Source organism: Neomonachus schauinslandi, chromosome 6, assembly GCF_002201575.2.
Source record: "Neomonachus schauinslandi chromosome 6, ASM220157v2, whole genome shotgun sequence".
Lineage (NCBI taxonomy): Eukaryota > Metazoa > Chordata > Mammalia > Carnivora > Phocidae > Neomonachus > Neomonachus schauinslandi.
The window spans coordinates 134953089-134972429 of record NC_058408.1 but is presented as its reverse complement, the minus strand read 5'-3'; the positions used below and the strand labels follow the sequence as shown (position 1 = coordinate 134972429).

The window sequence follows — 19341 nt, the reverse complement described above, 5'->3', positions numbered from 1 at the left end:
ACAATTCTTCTGGCCCACGCAGTCACAGAGGCATGGAGAGCTTTTTCCTTCTGGCCCCTCAATCCGAATTCCTAGGCCCTGTGTGGTAGAGGCTATTAGACACACACTGCCCCATGCTGCCCAAGGGCCTAAGGGCAGCTGACTGTCGAGCTGGCGGTTGGGTGCCCTACTGCGAACAATGCAGGATAAGGTTAGCTTGCTTAGCATGGAATCCAACAGAAAGCTGAGCTGCATGATGATCCCTTTCAAAAGGCTTCATGGGAGTCTCTCCTTTTGCAGAGCATGAAATGAGCTTGCTTTTTTTTTTTTCTTTCAAGAATTGATCATCCACAGGCTTCATGATAAGCTGTCCCAGGCTGAGTTTTAATAGCTGTTCAGCTATCCAAGTTAATGCCTGATTATCTTGTCTTCTCATTACTATAGGTTTGATTTTGTTTTTAGGACCATAAAACTCAGGAAGGGTTCATAACCCCATCCTTAAATGTGTCTACTCATTGTATTGTGAGCAAACTACAGAAGAAAAAGAGGACAGAATCTCCAATGTCCTCTTTCAAATCAACTAAATCAAGAAAATTTCTCCAAGTTTTCTGCTGCCATTAGAAACTGTGATTTTCAAATATGAATATTATGACTATTTGTTCTGCTGGGGAGGCTCTGCCCCACTTTTTGCTAAGTAATTGCTTAAATAGAGGTCTTTTGACCCTTTTGTTCAAGTATAGTTTTGTTTAGTTTTAAAGAGGAGACTGCATCATGAACCCAATTTAAGAGATTGTTTGGATTGAATTGGCCCAGTGAATATTTTGCCCTGCACTGTTAGGTCATGCTGGGTTCTAGGAAGTGAACGAAAGTTTGACACTGGCACTGGAGTAACCCTCGTCACTCCCAATACTCTGCAGGCTGCTGTGGTCATCAATGTCACTGATGCTGGTGGTACTGATATTGTCCACTTCTCCATGGGAGAACTCTGTGCTTTCAACATCCACTTCAATCTCCTCTGCCAAAGAGAAAAAAGTAAGAACATTAGTAATCTGCACTTTCAAAAACTAATGAGAAAAGGGCATAAGAAAAAGTGATTATTTTTTGTAGTGTCAAATAATTATTACACAAGCTTATTATCAGTGATCTCTGGATAACAGGAGTAACTGAAGGTGAAGAGACACACGGATATATTTTGCAAAGGGGAATGTCTGGTATCCAGTGGTGGTCTCAATCAGCAAGTTCACTAAAGCCTTTGACGCCAGTCCGTCTGGACCTCCCACCAAAAGCACTCAGCCTATTTGGGAATTAGTGCTTAATATTAAAAGATCCCAACCCCAAGTGGTTTCACAACATCTGTTTTGCATTAAACTAGAAACTAATTCTCAGTGTTGTTTATTAATCAGACTTGCCTTAAAGAGGAGAAAAAGCATCAACAGTATAGATGAACTAGAAAATTTATCCGTTTATTCTTGCCTTTGGCAGTCTCATCCTACAGACAGTTCTACAGACTTCGAGGATTCATCATAAAGACCTCTGACTATTCAGTAACGGAACTAAGCCAGTCATTAGAGAGTGAACTCTGAGGGATTTGTCTTCAGTTTGATTTGATTTTCTTGCATCAAATATAGCTTGAAATGAGGGTGTGAGCCTTAAAAACTTCTGAGTTATAGTGAGATCAATAGCAAAGATTATAGTAAAGGCATTTCAGTAATGGTATTTAACTTTACTTCAAAATCAAACATGATTTTTTAAAAAAATCCCTAAACACATATGACCAGCTATCAACAGTTTGTTAAATACTACATATACAATCACCAATACTACATAAAATACACATTTTAAAAACGAAGAGGCAGTTGAAAAACTGTTCTCTCCCATAACAGCTAGAACGAACTCAAGATCCTTCAATTCTTTTAAGCTCAAAGTCTGATGTTTCATATCTGGCACTGACTCTAAGAGTTCATACTGATCACAACTGCTTTTAGGAAAAGTGAATTCTTGCTGAGCCCAAGAAGACAGAGTAAGTTATTTCAAAGAGTATAATTTTCAAAAGGGCTTGTTGCTTCAAAAAGGTTTAGAAATCTGTTTCTAAAATGCAGGCATCTGTCCAAACAAGCTGTACAAACAATCCTATGAATTCATAACTATTTGTTTTACATCCATAATGCTTCACAGGCTATGTGGTGTTTCCCGGTATCACAGAATACTCATCCAACCTACAATTGGAAAATAGAATCAAAACACCCTATCCAACAGAGCTTGCTGTACTCAATCATAACAAAGTAAAATGAAAGACTGCACTAGCCAAATGAACTAGAGATATTACTAAAAGTCCCTTGTAACACTGGGAAAGAGGGCTTCAAGATAAGAACAGGGAAAGAGGCAGTAACACATGGGGACTACTACAAAAATGAGAACTATAATGATGAAGACACACTCTTTCTCAAATTTGGAGGTGGGGTGGGTACAAGGAGGAGTTAACAGCAGGAAGGGCAGCTAAAGCCTGCAGACCTGACAAAGTCACACAGCCAGTAACCAGCAGAAGAAAGACTAGGATCAAGGTCTGCCTCTTAATTTGGGTTCATTCCTTTTACACCTCACTGTCATTCATAAATGTAGCACGTCCCTGAGGTTCCTGCTGCTGCCTCTGGTTAAACTTTTGTTCTCTAAAACTGAGTGCCACATAAAAACAAACTTAAACAGCAAAACAACAACAACAAACCCAAGGACTCCTAGGGTTGTGTTAAAAGGGATGAAAAATCAATTTGAAATGTTTCTATGGAATATGGGAAATTTGAGTATTAAAGACAATAAAAAGAAGACTACAATGGATTGGAACACATTCAAAACATGAAAACCTAGGAGTTCATAAGACAATCAAAACCAAATAGCAAAACAAAAAAACCCTGTTACCTCTGGAGGTTGCTAAGACACCGATTCATTAATTGAGAAAATTGACAAAAAAAAAAAACCACAAAAATTTTTAAAAAGCATTTATCCCATCTTCCCTATATGGACTTGATTTCAGGGTAACCAAAAAAGTTGATGAGGAAATCTTATTTTAAAAAGTTAATAAATGCAGAAAGAATGACAGGATTAGAAAATACTATTTGTAATACCTAATAAAATAATAATGGGGACCATCATTAATGATTACTAAAACTATCAAGTGAAAGGTTGAGATTTGCATAAATGTATCAGCACCACCTATGAAATATTCTTGCCTCAAAAAAAGAACCTGAATTTAATCAAGCCACTAGATCCACCAACCAGTTTACAGGAAATAGGAGGGACAGAAGAATATGTTAAATGATGCCATGCGGTTTCAATCAGCCAAATCTAGAACATGGGAAGTTCGATAAGAAAAATGACTCTGTTCCTTTTTATTTCTTTAAGATTTATTTATTTATATGAGAGAGAGAGAGCGGACAGTGGGGAGAGGGATAGAGGGAGAGAGAATCCCAAGCAGACTCCGCACAGAGCCTGACATGGGGGACTGATCTCACTACCCCGAGATCACTATCTGAGCTGAAACCAAGAGTCAGATGCTCAACCGATTATGCCACCCAAGTGCCCCAAAATGACTGTTTCTACAACAAATAAATGGCACTGGGGAGAAAAAAATGTGGAAGTGAGAACGATTATAGATGAAAAGTATCCTAAAAGGCACAAACAAATGCAATTTGGACTGTCTGGATTCTAATTCAAACACACCAATGGTAAAATGCCGTCTTTGAGAAAATCTATCAGAAATTGATGGTATTAGACATTAAATAAGATTATCTGATTTTATTAATTTTTGGGATATAATAGCCTTATGATTATTGTTTAAGTCCCATTTATTAAAGATACATACTGAAGTATTTAGGGACAAAATGATAATGTTATCTGGGATTTGACTTAAAACATTCCAGAAAAAACGGTGAGGATGAGGGGGTGGTGAATCAATGAAACAAGAATGGCAGAATGTTGTCAGCTGTTCAAACTGGATGATGGGTACATGAGAATTCAATATTCTATTCTACTTTTGTGTATGTTTGAAAATTTCCATGATAAAAAGTCAAAACAAATTTTACAAACAATTCCTTTTTTGTTTTAGAAACCTCAAGATCTTGTGAGCTCTATTTTCCCTAATTATAAAGCTTAAAATCATGAGAGTTCACCTCTGGGATCTTCTACTGTGTTGTGAGGCCTGATGTGGTGGGAGCTTTAGATGAACAGATCAGTAAAATTCAAACAAAATTTTTGGTTGATTCTTGGTCTTTCATTCTGCCAAAGACAAATGTTCTGGGACAGATGAAAAGAGAAATGAAGGGTGTGGTACTTTAAAATACAGACATCGGGGCGCCTGGGTGGCTCAGTCATTAAGCGTCTGCTTTCGGCTCGGGTCATGATCCCCGGGTCCTGGGATCGAGCCCCGCATCAGGCTCCCTGCTCTGCGGGAAGCCTGCTTCTCCCTCTCCCACTCCCCCTGCTTGGTGTTCCCTCTCTCGCTGTCTCACTGTCAAATAAATAAAATCTTTAAAAAAAAATAAAATATAGACATAAAAATTAACATCACCAATTATAAAACATATCAACATCATGTATCTTCCTAATATAATGAATTGAGAAGGGCACAAATCACTCTGTGGTATTTCTTCCTCCTAAATGCATAACCTCAACTTAATGAGAAAACATCAGACACTTGAGAGACACTGTATAAAATAAATGGCCAAAAAAAAATAAAATAACTGGCCAATACTCTTCAAAAGTGTCATGGTCATAGATTCAGAGGAACTATCTAATGCAATGTTGGATCCTGCATTGGATCCTAGATCAGACAAAGGCCATTAGTGGGAAAACTGGTGAAATTTGAGTAAGGTCTATAGATTAATAAAATTACATGAATGTTAATTTTCTGGTTGCAGTGATTGTATTATGTCTACAAAAGATGTCAACAGTAGGGAAACCTGGGTGAAGAGTATATGAGAACTCTACAATTTTCTACAGAAGACACAACTTCTCTGTAAGTTTAAAATTATTTCAAAGTAGAGGGGCGCCTGGGTGGCTCAGTCGGTTATGCGTCTGCCTTCGGCTCAGGTCATGATCCCTGGGTCCTGGGATTGAGCCTTGCGCCGGGCTCCCTGCTCAGCGGGGAGTCTGCTTCTCTTTCTCCTCACAGCTCACGTTCTCTGTCACTATCTTTGTCTCTCTCTCAAATAAAATCTTTAAAAAAATTGTTTCAAAGTAGAAAGTTAAAAATATATACCTACATAATAAGGAAAAAAAGTTTTATAGTTCATTCAGGCATTGCTAGACAATGTTGTGATTGCACAAAATCCAGAATGGTGCAGTACTGGCTAAAGAGAAGAAAGCAAATACAGTGCTTTCCAACTTACCCTGCCTAAATTTAGATACAGGGATGCTTAGTATTTCATTAGGGAAGAAGCAAACTGCCTACCTCGCTCTGAATCAGAACGATCTGAAGAAATAGTTGATCCAATGCTGTCCATTCGTATTCGTTCCATCTCCTGCGGACCCTGCAGCTGTTCCAGTCGCCGCTTTAAAAATCTCTGTTCTCGTTCCAAGTTCTCTAGCTGGTGCTGGCTCTTCCTTTCAGCTTCTTCAAGTTTCTAAAATGATAAAATGATACTTGTGTACAGTCCAGTACAAACAATAAAATTCATTTTTACCTAACAACTTAAAAGATTTCTTCTTTGGTAGAGAAAATATGAATGAATATACAAGTACATATGTGTGTGTGTATATAAAAACATACATAAATACATATTTTTAAACACCAAAATAGTTCTTCACTTTTTCTGTGTGCGTAATGAATGCTACACTACTAGAACGGTATGAAATTCTCAAAGTCTGTAAAGTTATCTCCATGAAAGAGAAACTTGCTCTGCACTCGGTAGTTTGATGGAAAAATACTGAGGGACACAGCCAAATAAAGTCATCTCCACCAGAGGGCACAACTGCCTTCCTTCTGCCGGTCAGCAGAGTATTGTTAGTTTCCTAGTATTCCCAGCTCCTCAAATGACCATGCTGTCAAAACAATTTAATCAGGTTATGTTGCTCCCATCAGGTTAGCTGATAAGTTTTCAGGAAGATTCCTCTTGAGGTCAGTTATTAAGGAGGGCACAGTGAGCTAGCTGATGTTTATGAATAGGAATCATTGCTTATAATGAAACAAGGGTTGAGACAATCATGTACAAATATGAAAGAAATTCTCACCTTGATGTGTGCTTTGGCTTTGTTAAGCAAACCAAGTGTTGTGTGCCTGGTACAGTCTGGTCCTAGTGGAATCAGAACTTTTAAGCGTTCTAAACACAGGCGCAGATGAGCTCGTCTACAAAAGACAACAAAAACCAAATCAGCACAGCCTGAATATTCCACTAGAAACATCCTAAAACCCATTTTAAGACAAATAATAATTCACAGATTATTTAGTCTCAATCCATGTTACACCCCTAATTCTTCAATTTCAAAGTACGTGCAAGTACGGGCATGCCTACTGGTTTTCAGTTGCTGCCATTTCTGTTGTACTCTGCAGACACGGTCACTTCAGATCATCATCCCCAGTGGTAATCTCTGTCAGAGTTGATTTACTTTTTAAGCCACCCCATAAACTGTCTCCAACTGTATTAATGTGGAAGTAGGAAAGCATACTAGGGCAATTAACTGTATTTGATTTTGAATGCCTAGAACCACAGGCTAGAGTAGCAGTTTTCAGCTGGAGTACTCCCACGGGGTATAAATTGCTCACGAATTTCCATTTCTCCCCTCCCATCTTCTACACACACCTCTCTCTACAACTGTAGCCATCCTACAGTGTTACACATTACATATTAGGATGAACCACAGAAAACTTGTGATATACAATTCTCACTTATAAAAATGGCAACTTCATATGATTCAACACATTAGAAACAGCAAAATTGTGTCATCAGCTAGGACAGGGTTAGGCAAAATATATGGCTCTGTGGTCAATTTCAGCCACTGAAACAAAAACCCATAAACACCTGTTTCCTAATATCTCAGTGTACCAGCTCATTAGTTTTAAATTTTTATTTCTCTCCCTCTCCTCCCTCTCTCATTATCCCACCCCCAATTTTCTACACATGGGAAAAAAGCTAGGTAACAAAAATTTTTAAAGATTTTTGTTTATTTATTTGAGAGAGAGAATGAGAGAGCACAAGCAGGGGAGGGCAGAGGGAGAGAGAAGCAGGCTCCCCGCTGAGCAGGGAGTCCAACATGGGGCTTGATCCCAGGACCTTGGGATCATGACCTGAGCCGAAGGCAGATGCTTAACGACTGAGCCACCCAGGCACCCTGACAAAATTCTTTACTAAAATTATTGCATTCTTTAATCCACCCATCCTATGGGCAACTTCAGCACACAGTCTCATGGATTTACCTTCCCTATATCCTAAAGGTACTATGATAACCATGATGAGAGTTCTGGGTACATAATTGTACACTAAAACAATGCTAGTCCACATCTTTGGATCTGTGCTTCATAGGCATAACATAATTCAGCAATTAATAAATGGTATATCTGAAAAGAAAATCCACAAACGTGTTCACAGGTTATCCTTATTCCTTAAAGAGTTATAACTGACCATTTAGCAACTGTCTCAATTGCACCAGGAACAAAACACATCATCCTCTCAAAGAGGGCCAAAATGGTTTTTTACTAGTTCACCCACCAAACTATGCTTTCTTGGTCTTAATGCACAAGAAATAATAAGTGAAATTCTCAAATGCTAGCAATTTAAAAGCGGGGCAGGAGAAGACAAAAAGCAACCAATTATGTCACTGACAAGCAAGGATGATTAAGGGTAGTGAGGTCAGAGGTTTGGTAATGAACTGTCAAGATTCTTCCAATACCCACTACCCCAGCTATAGTTAGGGGTCCATTAGTATTTCCATTCCAAATCTCTTTACTGAGTTCAGTAACTCAAATCTAATAGTTGGCTCCAGGCCGAAATCTGACATATCTGATGTAGATAAAGGAATTTTAAATTTTCCCCTAAATTAAAGGTATATCAATGGATTCCCCTTAATGAGATTTAACAATTTTAAAGTCATCTGCTCTCCTGCTGTGCTACCCCAAATCATAGAACCTTTAGTAAAATTCTCATTTTTAACTGGAAAACCTCTTAAGTGAGGACTCACATGATCACTGAGTGCTTTGGTTGAGCAGACTAAAACAAGAAACAAAACAAAAAAATCTATAGTAGAAAGTGCCTTTAAACTCTTCATTAGAATTATTATAGGATATGCCCCACAACTGCACTCGTATGATGTGACTGGAGGATGGAGAGAAAGACTGGTGATATGACTGGAGGATGGAGAGAAAGACTGGTGGTTGTTTTGCTAATAACTAGAGGCTCCCAAGGGGGCTCTGAATTCAGTCATCTAAAAAAGTTAATAGAGCAACTAACAAGTAAAGTTAACATATTGCCACAAGAATAACTTGTCAATTTTATTTACTTAACCCCAGAAATTCAGTGCATATACAGGAAATATCTTTTACATTGAGTTTAAGGAACTTCAGAATGACTCCTTACGAGAGTTTTACATCAAGGAAAAAAATGGGTGGGTCACTTTTTGCTTTGTGAGATCTAAGTCATATTAAAATCTAGGTAGAAATCAACTAACATAATATTAAAATGTCTATTTTTTTTCTCTTTCTTCTTCTTATTGAGAGATATATTTACTACATGACTTTGTGCATTCAGCAATATTCCACACACTTGCTTGAGTGGTAGAAGTCAAAAAAGAAACGTGATCTTTTAAGAGTTTGTAATCTAGACTACAGAATGAAACATATTGTTTGGTTTCATTTTGTTCATAATGAAATGAGTCATACAGAAATCCAGGGCAACAGAATCTGAATAAAATGGGAGATTGTAACTGGAGAAAGCAGACTTATAAGAGAAGCTGAAACTTGACTTTGGACTTGAGGGATACTGAATTTGTCTACGAAAAAGCAAGGCTTTTCAAGGTAATTAAAAGAGTATAGGACTCAAGTTCATATATTGAAATCAAGTTACTTTTTTCTTTCAGGGGAAAACAACGAAGTTGGAATTTTGCATGGAAATACCAGCCAAGTTCAGCAGTCTGGTGGTCTGCAAGAGCACTGACAAATCAGAATCTGCCCAGGCCCTAAGGGAGTCAACGTGTAAGATGGCTAGATGAACAGCAAAGGCAGACTGCCCTCTAAAATATTTTTTATTAGCCACTACTGAACATTTCTTCAGTCAAGTAATTATAAATGTGCTCCAAGTTACAGCTTAAGAAAACATACCCTGAGTTATCATGTCTCACAAAGACCAGTGATGCCATTTTCCATGTTTTATACATACAATCCTCTAAAATAGGTAAGAGTATGAAGAATGAATGGTAAATGATGTCCTTTGCTCTCCTGTGGGGAAAGGTCTCTCTGTGAGAGCCAAATGTCATTTCCTCCAGTTTTTATACTTGTAAGACAATCAGACATTTGGAGAATAGAGTAACAAAAGGTTAATTGCAGTTGAAGGACAGAAACTGACCAAGTGGGAGCCACACTTTTCAAAGCTGCCATCCAAATACTGCACACAGTTTTCCACATGTGCTTATTATGCCAGTTTTAGGTAAATTCACCCTTCCAAGAGCAATGTGATATCCTGTGCCTGTAAACTGGGAAGTCTAATCAGAAAACTCATTCACCTTGATGTGTAACTCTTTTCTCCCCAGCAGATTACTGAAGCACACTGTATGGCAGAATTCTTCTTCCCTTACAATGGTGCTGTGCTGCCCTCCACCCTTTCCCTCATAGTCTCCCTGCTGGTAAACCAGATTGCAAGCTTAACCACCAACGACCTAGAAAGGCATATCTTTTGATGCCATCTGGTCCTTTCTTTTCTTGCCTTCATTCTCATGTGACTGGTGGCTCAGGAGCCTCCTGTATGGGGTTGCCAAATCATGGGCCGTAAGACACTGGAGGAAGAAAAGAGGACAAGAGAGAAAACAACAACAACAAAAAACCAACAACCTTGGTTTGATTTGAAAATCCTTACGCACTGAGAAAAAATTTGCAAGTAGCATGAGGTGATATTTTTCAAATCTCCAAGGAGTAGAAGAGCTGATATAGAGAACAAGGATTCATGAATGGCATAGTCCTGCACCTTTAGTCAAAGCAGGTTAAGAAGGTTGGGGGTGAAGGGGGTGCCGGGGGCTCAGTTGAGCATCCAACTCTTGGTTTCGCTCAGGTCATAATCTCAGGGTTGTGAGATCGAGCCCCGTGTCAGGCTCTGCATTCAGTGAGGAGTCTGCTGGAGATTCTCTCTCCCTCTCCCTCTGCCCCTCCCCCTGCTCGTGCCCACCAGTGCTCTCTCTCTAAAATAAATAAGTAAATCTTTAAAATTAAAAAAAAAAAAAAAAGGTTGGGGAAAGTTAAGGCTGATGTTCTGAATGTTTCGATGAACACCAGACTAACAACCAATAGAAAAACCTGACATTATGAAATTTATGGAACTAGCCTTGATGGAAAACGAGAAAAATAATTTAGCCCCCTGGTTAGCATTTATTTAACTTTTCACAACACATGGAGAGCTCAGTAAAAACTATAAAATGTAAATCTTTCCTAATTTAGCATGAGGATTAGACACTGCAGTAGGGGCCCCCTGTGAGAAAACTGGAATCTCCTTGCGGAGAGGGAGGGGGCAAGGGAATGGAGAGATGCCAAAGCGCTTTTATTTTCAAAGACACTTTGAGGTCTGTTTTAAAATAGATTTAAAAGTGGGTTTTACCCAGGGGAAGAGGCGATTTCCAGTGACTAACCTTGTTGGAGAGAAGGTCCTATCAAACTAACCCACACCTTCAAAAAGGGCAAGCCCCTGTGGAAAAAGGAACAATTAAGAGTCTGTTTGGCTTTTATTTTGGTAGATCGGGATCATTTTTCCCTGAAGGAACCAACGCTGCTTTTGATTTCAAACCCTGTAAACTCTACTGCCAAACTGAAATATCACAGAACATGAGGGGAAATGATTTTGCCATAAAATGGCCCCTCCTAGTAGCTGTGATATTTTAAAGCATAGGTGTATCAACCACAACAGCACACAGTGTTGAGGGAAGAGAGAGGAAAGAATTCCCTTTCAGAAAAAACACTGCAAGTACCATAGGATGATGTTTTTCAAGTCGTCTCTTGAAACTCGAATCCCTCTGCCCAACAACAATATGAAATTTAACACCTGCCTGGCCTCACAAACCATCCATTGGCTGATGCCCTTGGAGGTACGGTCCTTCACTGGAACTTGCTTGTCTTTCATTCCTCCACTACAGGATACCAAGACTTTGCCAAGTAAATCAAAATGGAAAACAAGTCAAGTGATAGGGACCCTACTTGTACTTTCCTCTCCGCTGAATGTTATGCAATGGGCTGTGAGTCCTCCCTTGAGCCACATTCTTCAAAGCTGCAGTGGCTTGTGGCCAGGTTTCCCAACTCCCTACACAACACTTCTGCACATGACAGCAATCAGCAATTAGCTGCTTATCCTACGCATTCTTATTTCAATGTTTCTCTAATATATAATGTGTTGAGAATCTTCTGAAAATCTCTATAAAGATACACAAAAAAATATATGCCTATCTCTTTTTTTATGAAAAAGGACATTCAGAATGAATCCAGATATCAAGTACATCATGCTATTCATGGATCTGTCTTATTTATGAAAACAAATATGATCATATTCTGCTGTTCAGCATATTCTGTTTGTGAAATAACAAAACTGAGACAAGCTATTCCTGTAAAATAGCATGTGCTAAATACATGTTTCACTTACAACTTACATATTATCTGCTTCACAAAAAATAAATAAGCTATTAACTGTCAGGTAGTAACTAGGTAAATGGTGGTAAATGGCATTTCCCTAGCATGAGAGCTGACTGTGGTGTCATGGGGCTTGAGGACAACAAAACAAAAACTCAGGAGAATAGCTAGGACTCCCTTCTCATTTAAAAAAAAAAAAAGTTGCTTTCATTATATTCCTTTTAATTCAATTGGTATCTTGTAAAATAACCAGAGAGAAATATCAGCAAGTGTTATAATGAAACGGTAAATTATATAAATTATATACACCATGTAATATTATAATAATATGAATTATTCTATAGTCACATTGTCCACTTTAGCACTGAAGGGCTTATCGATATACAATTAAGCAAAATCAGTTAAAGTTGAGATAAACATTGCTCACTCTTGGAAGACTTTTTAAAATCACTGTCTCTCAATAAAATCTAAGTAGTTCTTAGGGTGGAAAGCCAAAGTGTATTTACAGCCAGAAGGTTAAATATATAGTAGTATGCCTTCCAGAAGTCATACTTATCTTCAAAGATTTGAAAGAAAACACTATTTTATATGAAAATAAGCACAAATAATACAAAGTATACTTTTTTTTTTTTTAAAGATTTTATTTATTTGACAGAGAGACACAATGAGAGAGGGAACACAAGCAGGGGGAGTGGGAGAGGGAGAAGCAGGCTTCCCGCGGAGCAGGGAGCCCGATGCGGGGCTTGATCCCAGGACCCCAGGATCCTGACCTGAGCCGAAGGCAGACGCTTAATGACTGAGCCACCCAGGCGCCCGGCAAAGTGTACTTTTAAGGCCAAAAAAAAAAAGACTTCAAATAAATCTTGCACTATTTTACACCACATCCCAAGACCTCTAGCAATCTATGTTCAAACTACTAGAGCAAATTACTACAGATCACTACAGAGCTTTAGAATTCAGAATATCGTTTCTGAATCATAACTGGGATTATGATTTTCAAAGGTTTAGAGAGGGATGGAAAGTGGAGTTGGGGAGAAGAGATGGTGAGAGAAGTGTGTAGTCAATAAATTAATGATGACAAAAAATGATAATATTCTTTCTCAAACTCCACAGATTCCATGTAGGCTGAAATTTTATTTAGTCTTTACATCTCAGAGATACAAAGAGGATGAAGTGCTATTCAGTCAACAGCAATGATCACCAGTAAACAATGAGCTGCTCCTTATTATGTCACTGAACTAGATGCGGTAAAAATTTTAAAAGATGCCAGTAGTGATTTTTATGTTTGAAGATGCTATAATTTGGCCTTCTGCCTACCACCTTTCTTGCCTCACTTCCCATTACCCATACCCTTGCAAACCTCTTCCACAAACCAAATATGCTTTTATATTTACCCATTTCTCTAGCTGGAACGTCCTCCTTTCCCACTGTCTACTGAGTGAGCATCTAACTCATTTATCAGCCCACAGCCAAACTACTATTTCTTCTATGATGCCTTCATTGCTATATCCCTTCCTCAGAAAATTAAAACTTGATTTTCACACTAATCACTCTGTATTTTAGTTACTTTCTAGGTAAGACTGAATCCATACTTTTAGTCATCTGTTTTTCCAATAACAGAGTAACTGACACACAGTGGGGAGGAGGGATGTAACATAATTTCTAGTGGATATTTCTGGGACTCTCTAAATCACCAAAGTGGAGGTAACAATACTGGGGCCTCCAAACAGTATATTCAGATGCCAGGCTGACATTCATGAAAGAACTGCTTATGGATGCCAGAACCGTACACTGGGAATTTGTGTGTGCAGCTGAGGTTACCACCAAAGATGACTGGCACCATGTAGAGTAACTGACAATCTCCAACCTCACTCTTGATTAGGATCTACATCTCTTTTAACAGTGAAGCAGAGGACTGAGAATTGCAGCCATTAGACTGATTTATCAAAGTACTTACGGTGATGGAGGACTAAGACAACAATGTCAAATGAAATTCACAGATAATTTTTTTAAATCCAATTTTTTGGTCACCAATTTCAACTTTCTAACCTTATGAATAAGCATCCTAGCAAGTAGAAAATTTCACCGAATTAACTTTGGCCTCTGTTCCAGCTGTTGTTCAAGAAATAATAATAATAACAAGTATAAATGGCAGGAAGACAATTACTAAGAAAAAAATAGAAAAGACACATCTAAGAAAACCCAGGTATGAGAGAGGAAAGTCTAAAAAGAAATACTCTACAATGCAAGAGAGAGAGAAAAAATTAAATCAACAGTTTTTAACCCATCAGATAACATAAACTAGTATCTGCCCAGTTTTAAAGATCACACGACGGCTGATCAGTTGAAGCCTATAGCGCAGAACACATAAACAATTCTTTGAACTGTCCTGCATTCATCTCTAAGGAAAGCTTGACATTTGAAAAAAAATATTAAAATATGGTTCCAGAGGCATATGTTCTTCACTGAAAACCCCCACAAGGAACCCAACTTCCAAAGTGATTTAACAGAAATTGTTCACTTGATGTCCATTCTATGCTAAATTTAGCTTCTCTGCATATATCTCATCCCCTCTCTTATCTGTTTATGAGTACTTGGTTTAAAAAAAAAAAAAAAACTTGATCATTCATTCACCATATTTCTTCTTTGGTCACACAAGAACTTTCTGTACTCCAAGTTTCAAAGTCTGGGAAATAGGGCTACATCACTGGAGAAAACAGTGGCAATTTGTTCTAAATACAAAATAGCTTATTTTCCTTTGGCAACTCTCCAGGGGTTTGGGTGGAGGGAAAGGATACTCCTCTCTGGAGAGATCAGGCTCTGAACCTGGCCTACTGTCAAAACTTAGCTGTGGGTGGGAGAGGAATTTTTAACATTTATCTTTCACATCAATTTGGAAACTGATTAAAGATTTTTGCATTATTAAGAGTTTTCCTATTCTTCATCTTTTTTTGGTGTTCATCCCTATTCTGGCAGCCCCCATGGGCTGATTTCATGGTACCAAGGGGCTGAGAAGTGTTGCTGTCCAAAGAAAAAGCATTCTCCCACAGGGACTGGGAAGGCAATCCGCAATCGCAACAGTAGCTACTTGTTAATTTTCTATTTGAAACACAGTGATGTCAATAGTATTGTACCCTGCCAGCCACCATGGGGTAAAGTACATTCTGAAACCAAAACAAACTTCCTACGTGCTGGCAAGTCTGATCTGAGACACAGTGATAACGTTCTGTAAGACACTGCCCTAGTTTTATACACAAAATGCACAAAAGCATTAGTCTATTCTTCTATAAAAGTGTGAGTCTAATACTCACAGCCCCCCTCTTACCCACAGCCCAGTGCAACTCTTTTATTACATCAATTTACAGTCCAGGATCGTAGAGGGAAATGAAGAAATATTGTTCCTCATCTTTAATAAAATGATGATCCTACAACAGCACAAACAACACACTTGAAGAACACTTTGGAACCTAAATGTACGTTTAGAAGTATAAAATGAAAATAGCATAATGCTTTTAAACATGGCCCCACTAATAAGATGTGATTCGTATAATAGTTCATTTTAAGGGGGTGTACTCACTTAGGAGGAAAGACACATTTTATTAAATGGAAAAAGAACACTCTGGCCTAAGAATTAACACATCTCTGGAAGATGAATATCCACAGTTTGTACTGAATATGAGTGACCTGAAATAGGGAGCTAAATGATTAAAAGTAGGGACCATGCTTACTATTGGCAGAGGGCAAATGGTTTGGCATTGCTGGACAACTGCCAATTCAGTCAAGTTAGCCAGGGATTATTTTTAGAGTCCCATTTTAGAAAAATTTCCCTGAAACTGAAATGCAGGGTTGTTTGCTTTTTGTTTTGGGGGAGTAAAATTTGGGGCAGGAAAAGGGTAACAAAGAGCAATTATTGACCAATGTGTAATTTTAAAAAATAATAACCCTGAGGTATTTACTGGGAATTGAGAATCTCTAAAAAAAATAAGACTCATATAATTTTAAACATGCCACAGTCCTGACAATGACAGAGAATTACTGTTTTGGTTTATCTTTATTTCAAAGTTACCTAACCCTTCTAATCTTTCTCTTTCATTGTACTGTGTCACATTTTTTTCTGACCACAAAGAGTCCAAATGAAGTGCAGTTTTTGAAAGTTACTTCTGGAGGCAGCTTTGCATTAACACCTGGCTCCAATCCTGGGCATTTTCTCTTCTGATAAAAGAGAAATTTTTTCAGTGTTGTGTTAAGGCATTGAGCATTTTTAGGCACGTAGAATATGAACTTTACTTTTTAAGACCCTTCTGAAAAGGAAAAGGTATTCAACAGAGTAAAAACAATTGCAACAGTCTTGTAAAAGATAAACTTTTATCAGTAAAAAAAAACTGGGTTCAAATTTATGACTTGTTTCTATCTCTGTCTAAATCTTAGTTTGACTCTCCTCTGGATAAACCCAGGAAAAAATTAAATGAGAGAAGAATCAGAGATCTAATAGTTATTTTCTATGCTTCCAGCCTTCACCCAATACCAGTATAGCTTTCTGTCCAAGAAGGACTGCTGCACAAGGCCATTCCACCTTGATTCCAGAGCAAATATACTGTTCTATGAGTCTGAGAAGGAGAAGAAGCCAGGCGGAGGCTCCAGTTTCTTACCACTGCCAATCAAATCTAGGCTTTTCTGCAGGGCAGACTGTATGGCTCACTTAAGTATATTCCAATGAGAACACAAAAACTGTTGGTCCAACTAAAGAAGGTGGTAGAATTTGGAGGATAAGTTTGCCCAACTTGGCTGTATTTCCTTTCAGACATTAGAGATGTAACAGGATGAAAGTCCTGAAGTATCTCTAGGATCCCCAACGTCTCTAATCTCAGGAGACAAAAGACATATGAAAGATCCTTTGAAGTGATGAAAAATAACACCCAAAACATAGTCAGTATTTTCTTCTAAACACACCAATATTTCCTGAACATTGCAAGCCAGAAGATGCATGTTTCCTCCTCCATCTGACCCAATACATATGGCAGTAAATTCCAACTGCTTTCAAGGGAGTTCTAGGAGCCCAGTATCACCAAATTGCTCTTTAGGAAAAGCCTCCTGCATTACAGAAATAGCAGTCTTGCAAAGTCATTCAGCTCTGTCTAAATTGTGTTATGTTTACAAATGTTTTAACTACAAAGACAAAATTTCCAATTGAAAAAGAACCTTATTTAGAAAAGACTGGATTTTTTTTTTTTTTTTTTTTTTACAGCTATGCCAAATACAAGCTGTTCTGTAAAGGATAATTGTGAATCAGACTGGAATAAAGTGAAACAAGATAGAAAAACCATACAGACATTACAACCGTAGAGAAAAATGTCATAATTGGTCACACCAATGATCCAAATACCAAAGAGTACATTTTTGTCAGTAATACCAACAGATGGCTCAGGAAAACTATGATGGTTGTCCTCCATGACTACATATATATAGTCATATATACATATGACCAGAAAAATGCCCTCAAATAAAAATATATATATATATATAATATATAACATAATACAAACATACCCCTAACACCTTCTTACTAAAGCCCAGTAGCAATGTTTTATTAAAGAACTGATCTAAAATGGTTTGATTTTATTTCCATTTTTTATTAGGGTAATAAATCCCTATAAGGATTTCCCTGTGTAAAGCAGGACTGTCCATTTTATTTTTTAAATCCAAAAATCCCTCTCTTAAACTTCAAGGGACTATACTTCCTAATTCTAGTCATCATGTTTTTGGTGAAATGAATCTTAGTGTATGCTTTCTTAATTTCTAGATTTCTTCCTTATTCTAATTTAGCTATTGCATTTCCAAATTAGAAAACCCAAATATTCTCATTTAATTTTATATTAAAGGGTTAACATTGCTCTAATTACTTTGGGATAAAAGTACTAGAAAATAAAGCATGCTATGAAAAACAGACTTTTTGTAATGGCATAAAATCCCATGTCAACCTCCTGTATCAGTTTGTACGCAAACTTAAGAGATAGGCAGTTATGTTGAAATTTTTAAAACTCAGTAATCTAAGGTTGATGTACTAGAGAAAAGTTTACAAAAGCACAATTTTCCTACAGAAACATCCTATTTGGGGTTCTCTATTAAAGGATAAATTGAGAAGCACTCAGAAGAAATATAAGTTACAAGGGGAAAACATGATCACAAAAGTTACTAAGACTTTATACAGAGCTTACTATAATAAAATTAACATCTTCAACAGTATTCCAAAACAAAATGACATATAAGAGATTATGGAGAGCTAAGGAAATGGGCTTTTGTTTTCCTTATTTACCCAAAGCTATAGCAGATTGAACTGTCCCAGTTAAATTTCTTCACAAAGTCTTTTCACAAGACACTTGGGTATTCACCAACACTGCCACTACAGAAGAGAGAGAACCATAGTAGACACCCCTCCGTAAGAAAAACAGCCACTAAAAACAACACTGTATTTTAGCTGCCCTTAGAGACATACCAGGGAAGCAACTATAGATGAAGAAGGAGTGGGGGGCGGGTGGGAGGGATGGGGCGGCTGGGTGATAGACACTGGGGAGGGTATGTGCTATGGTGAGCGCTGTGAATTGTGTAAGACTGTTGAATCACAGACCTGTACCTCTGAAACAAATAATACATTATATGTTTAAAAAAAAAAAAAAAAGAAGATAGTAGGAAGGGTAAAATGAAGGGGGGGAAAACGGAGGGGGAGACGAACCATGAGAGACTATGGACTCTGAGAAACAAACTGAGGGTGTTAGAGGGGAGGGGGGTGGGGGGGTGGGTTCGCCTGGTGATGGGTATTAAAGAGGGCACGTTCTGCATGGAGCACTGGGTGTTATACACAAACAATGAATCATGGAACACTACATCAAAAACTAATGATGTAATGTATGGTGATTAACATAATATAATAAAATAAAATTAAAAAAAAAAAAGAAGGCTTTATCACAGTCTTTAAATGTAGTCCCAGGCCCATATCTATCTTATCCATGCTTAATAGCTTGAAGTTCAGTTTCACTTCAGAATAAGTGACAAACTATATTTTAATGATTAAAAGAGCAAAAAAGCCTCAGATGCAGCATTTCTCCTGAAAGCCCTTTCAAACATATTGAATATGTGATAAAACCAATTTTGGCAAACTCCTAGAGAGAAGCATGCAAGTCACAGGAATAATCACTCATAACTAAGCTGTTTATGCTAGCTTTGGCCTATGATACCCTGCTGCTAAGAGTTTAATTCAACTCCCATCTGGGACATACACAACTTAACACTTAATTATATACTGCCTTTAGGGGCTCTATAATCATATATTTTGTCTTCTACCTAGACTATAAATCCTCAAAAGCAGAGTCTAGGACTTCTTTCATCCTATCCCTAGTACCCAGCACACTGTCAATACCTAATAAGTGCATGTCAGTTGTTTGTAATTATCTTTAGGAGTCCTTGGTCAGTGGCAGGACCAAGTAACTTCAAATGAACTCCCATTTCCACCAAAGATTCTAAATTAGAAAACATGATCTTGGGATTAATGGTATATAAGACTG

The 19341-nt window shown here is 37.8% G+C and overlaps 1 protein-coding gene across 2 annotated transcripts in view; it reads right to left on the bottom strand.

Moving 5' to 3' along the window:
- Positions 1 to 312: 312 nt before the first annotated feature.
- Positions 313 to 19341, bottom strand: part of MXI1 (MAX interactor 1, dimerization protein) — an 80229-nt gene continuing 61200 nt past the window's right edge. For both annotated transcript variants that reach the window (XM_021700267.1, XM_021700268.1), the window contains exons 4-6: positions 6202 to 6316; positions 5423 to 5594; positions 313 to 994 (exon numbers count right to left, since the gene is read on the bottom strand). In XM_021700267.1, coding sequence (XP_021555942.1) covers positions 831 to 994; positions 5423 to 5594; positions 6202 to 6316 — 451 coding nt within the window. In that variant the 3' untranslated portion in view covers positions 313 to 830. The remainder of the gene's footprint in view (positions 995 to 5422; positions 5595 to 6201; positions 6317 to 19341) is intronic.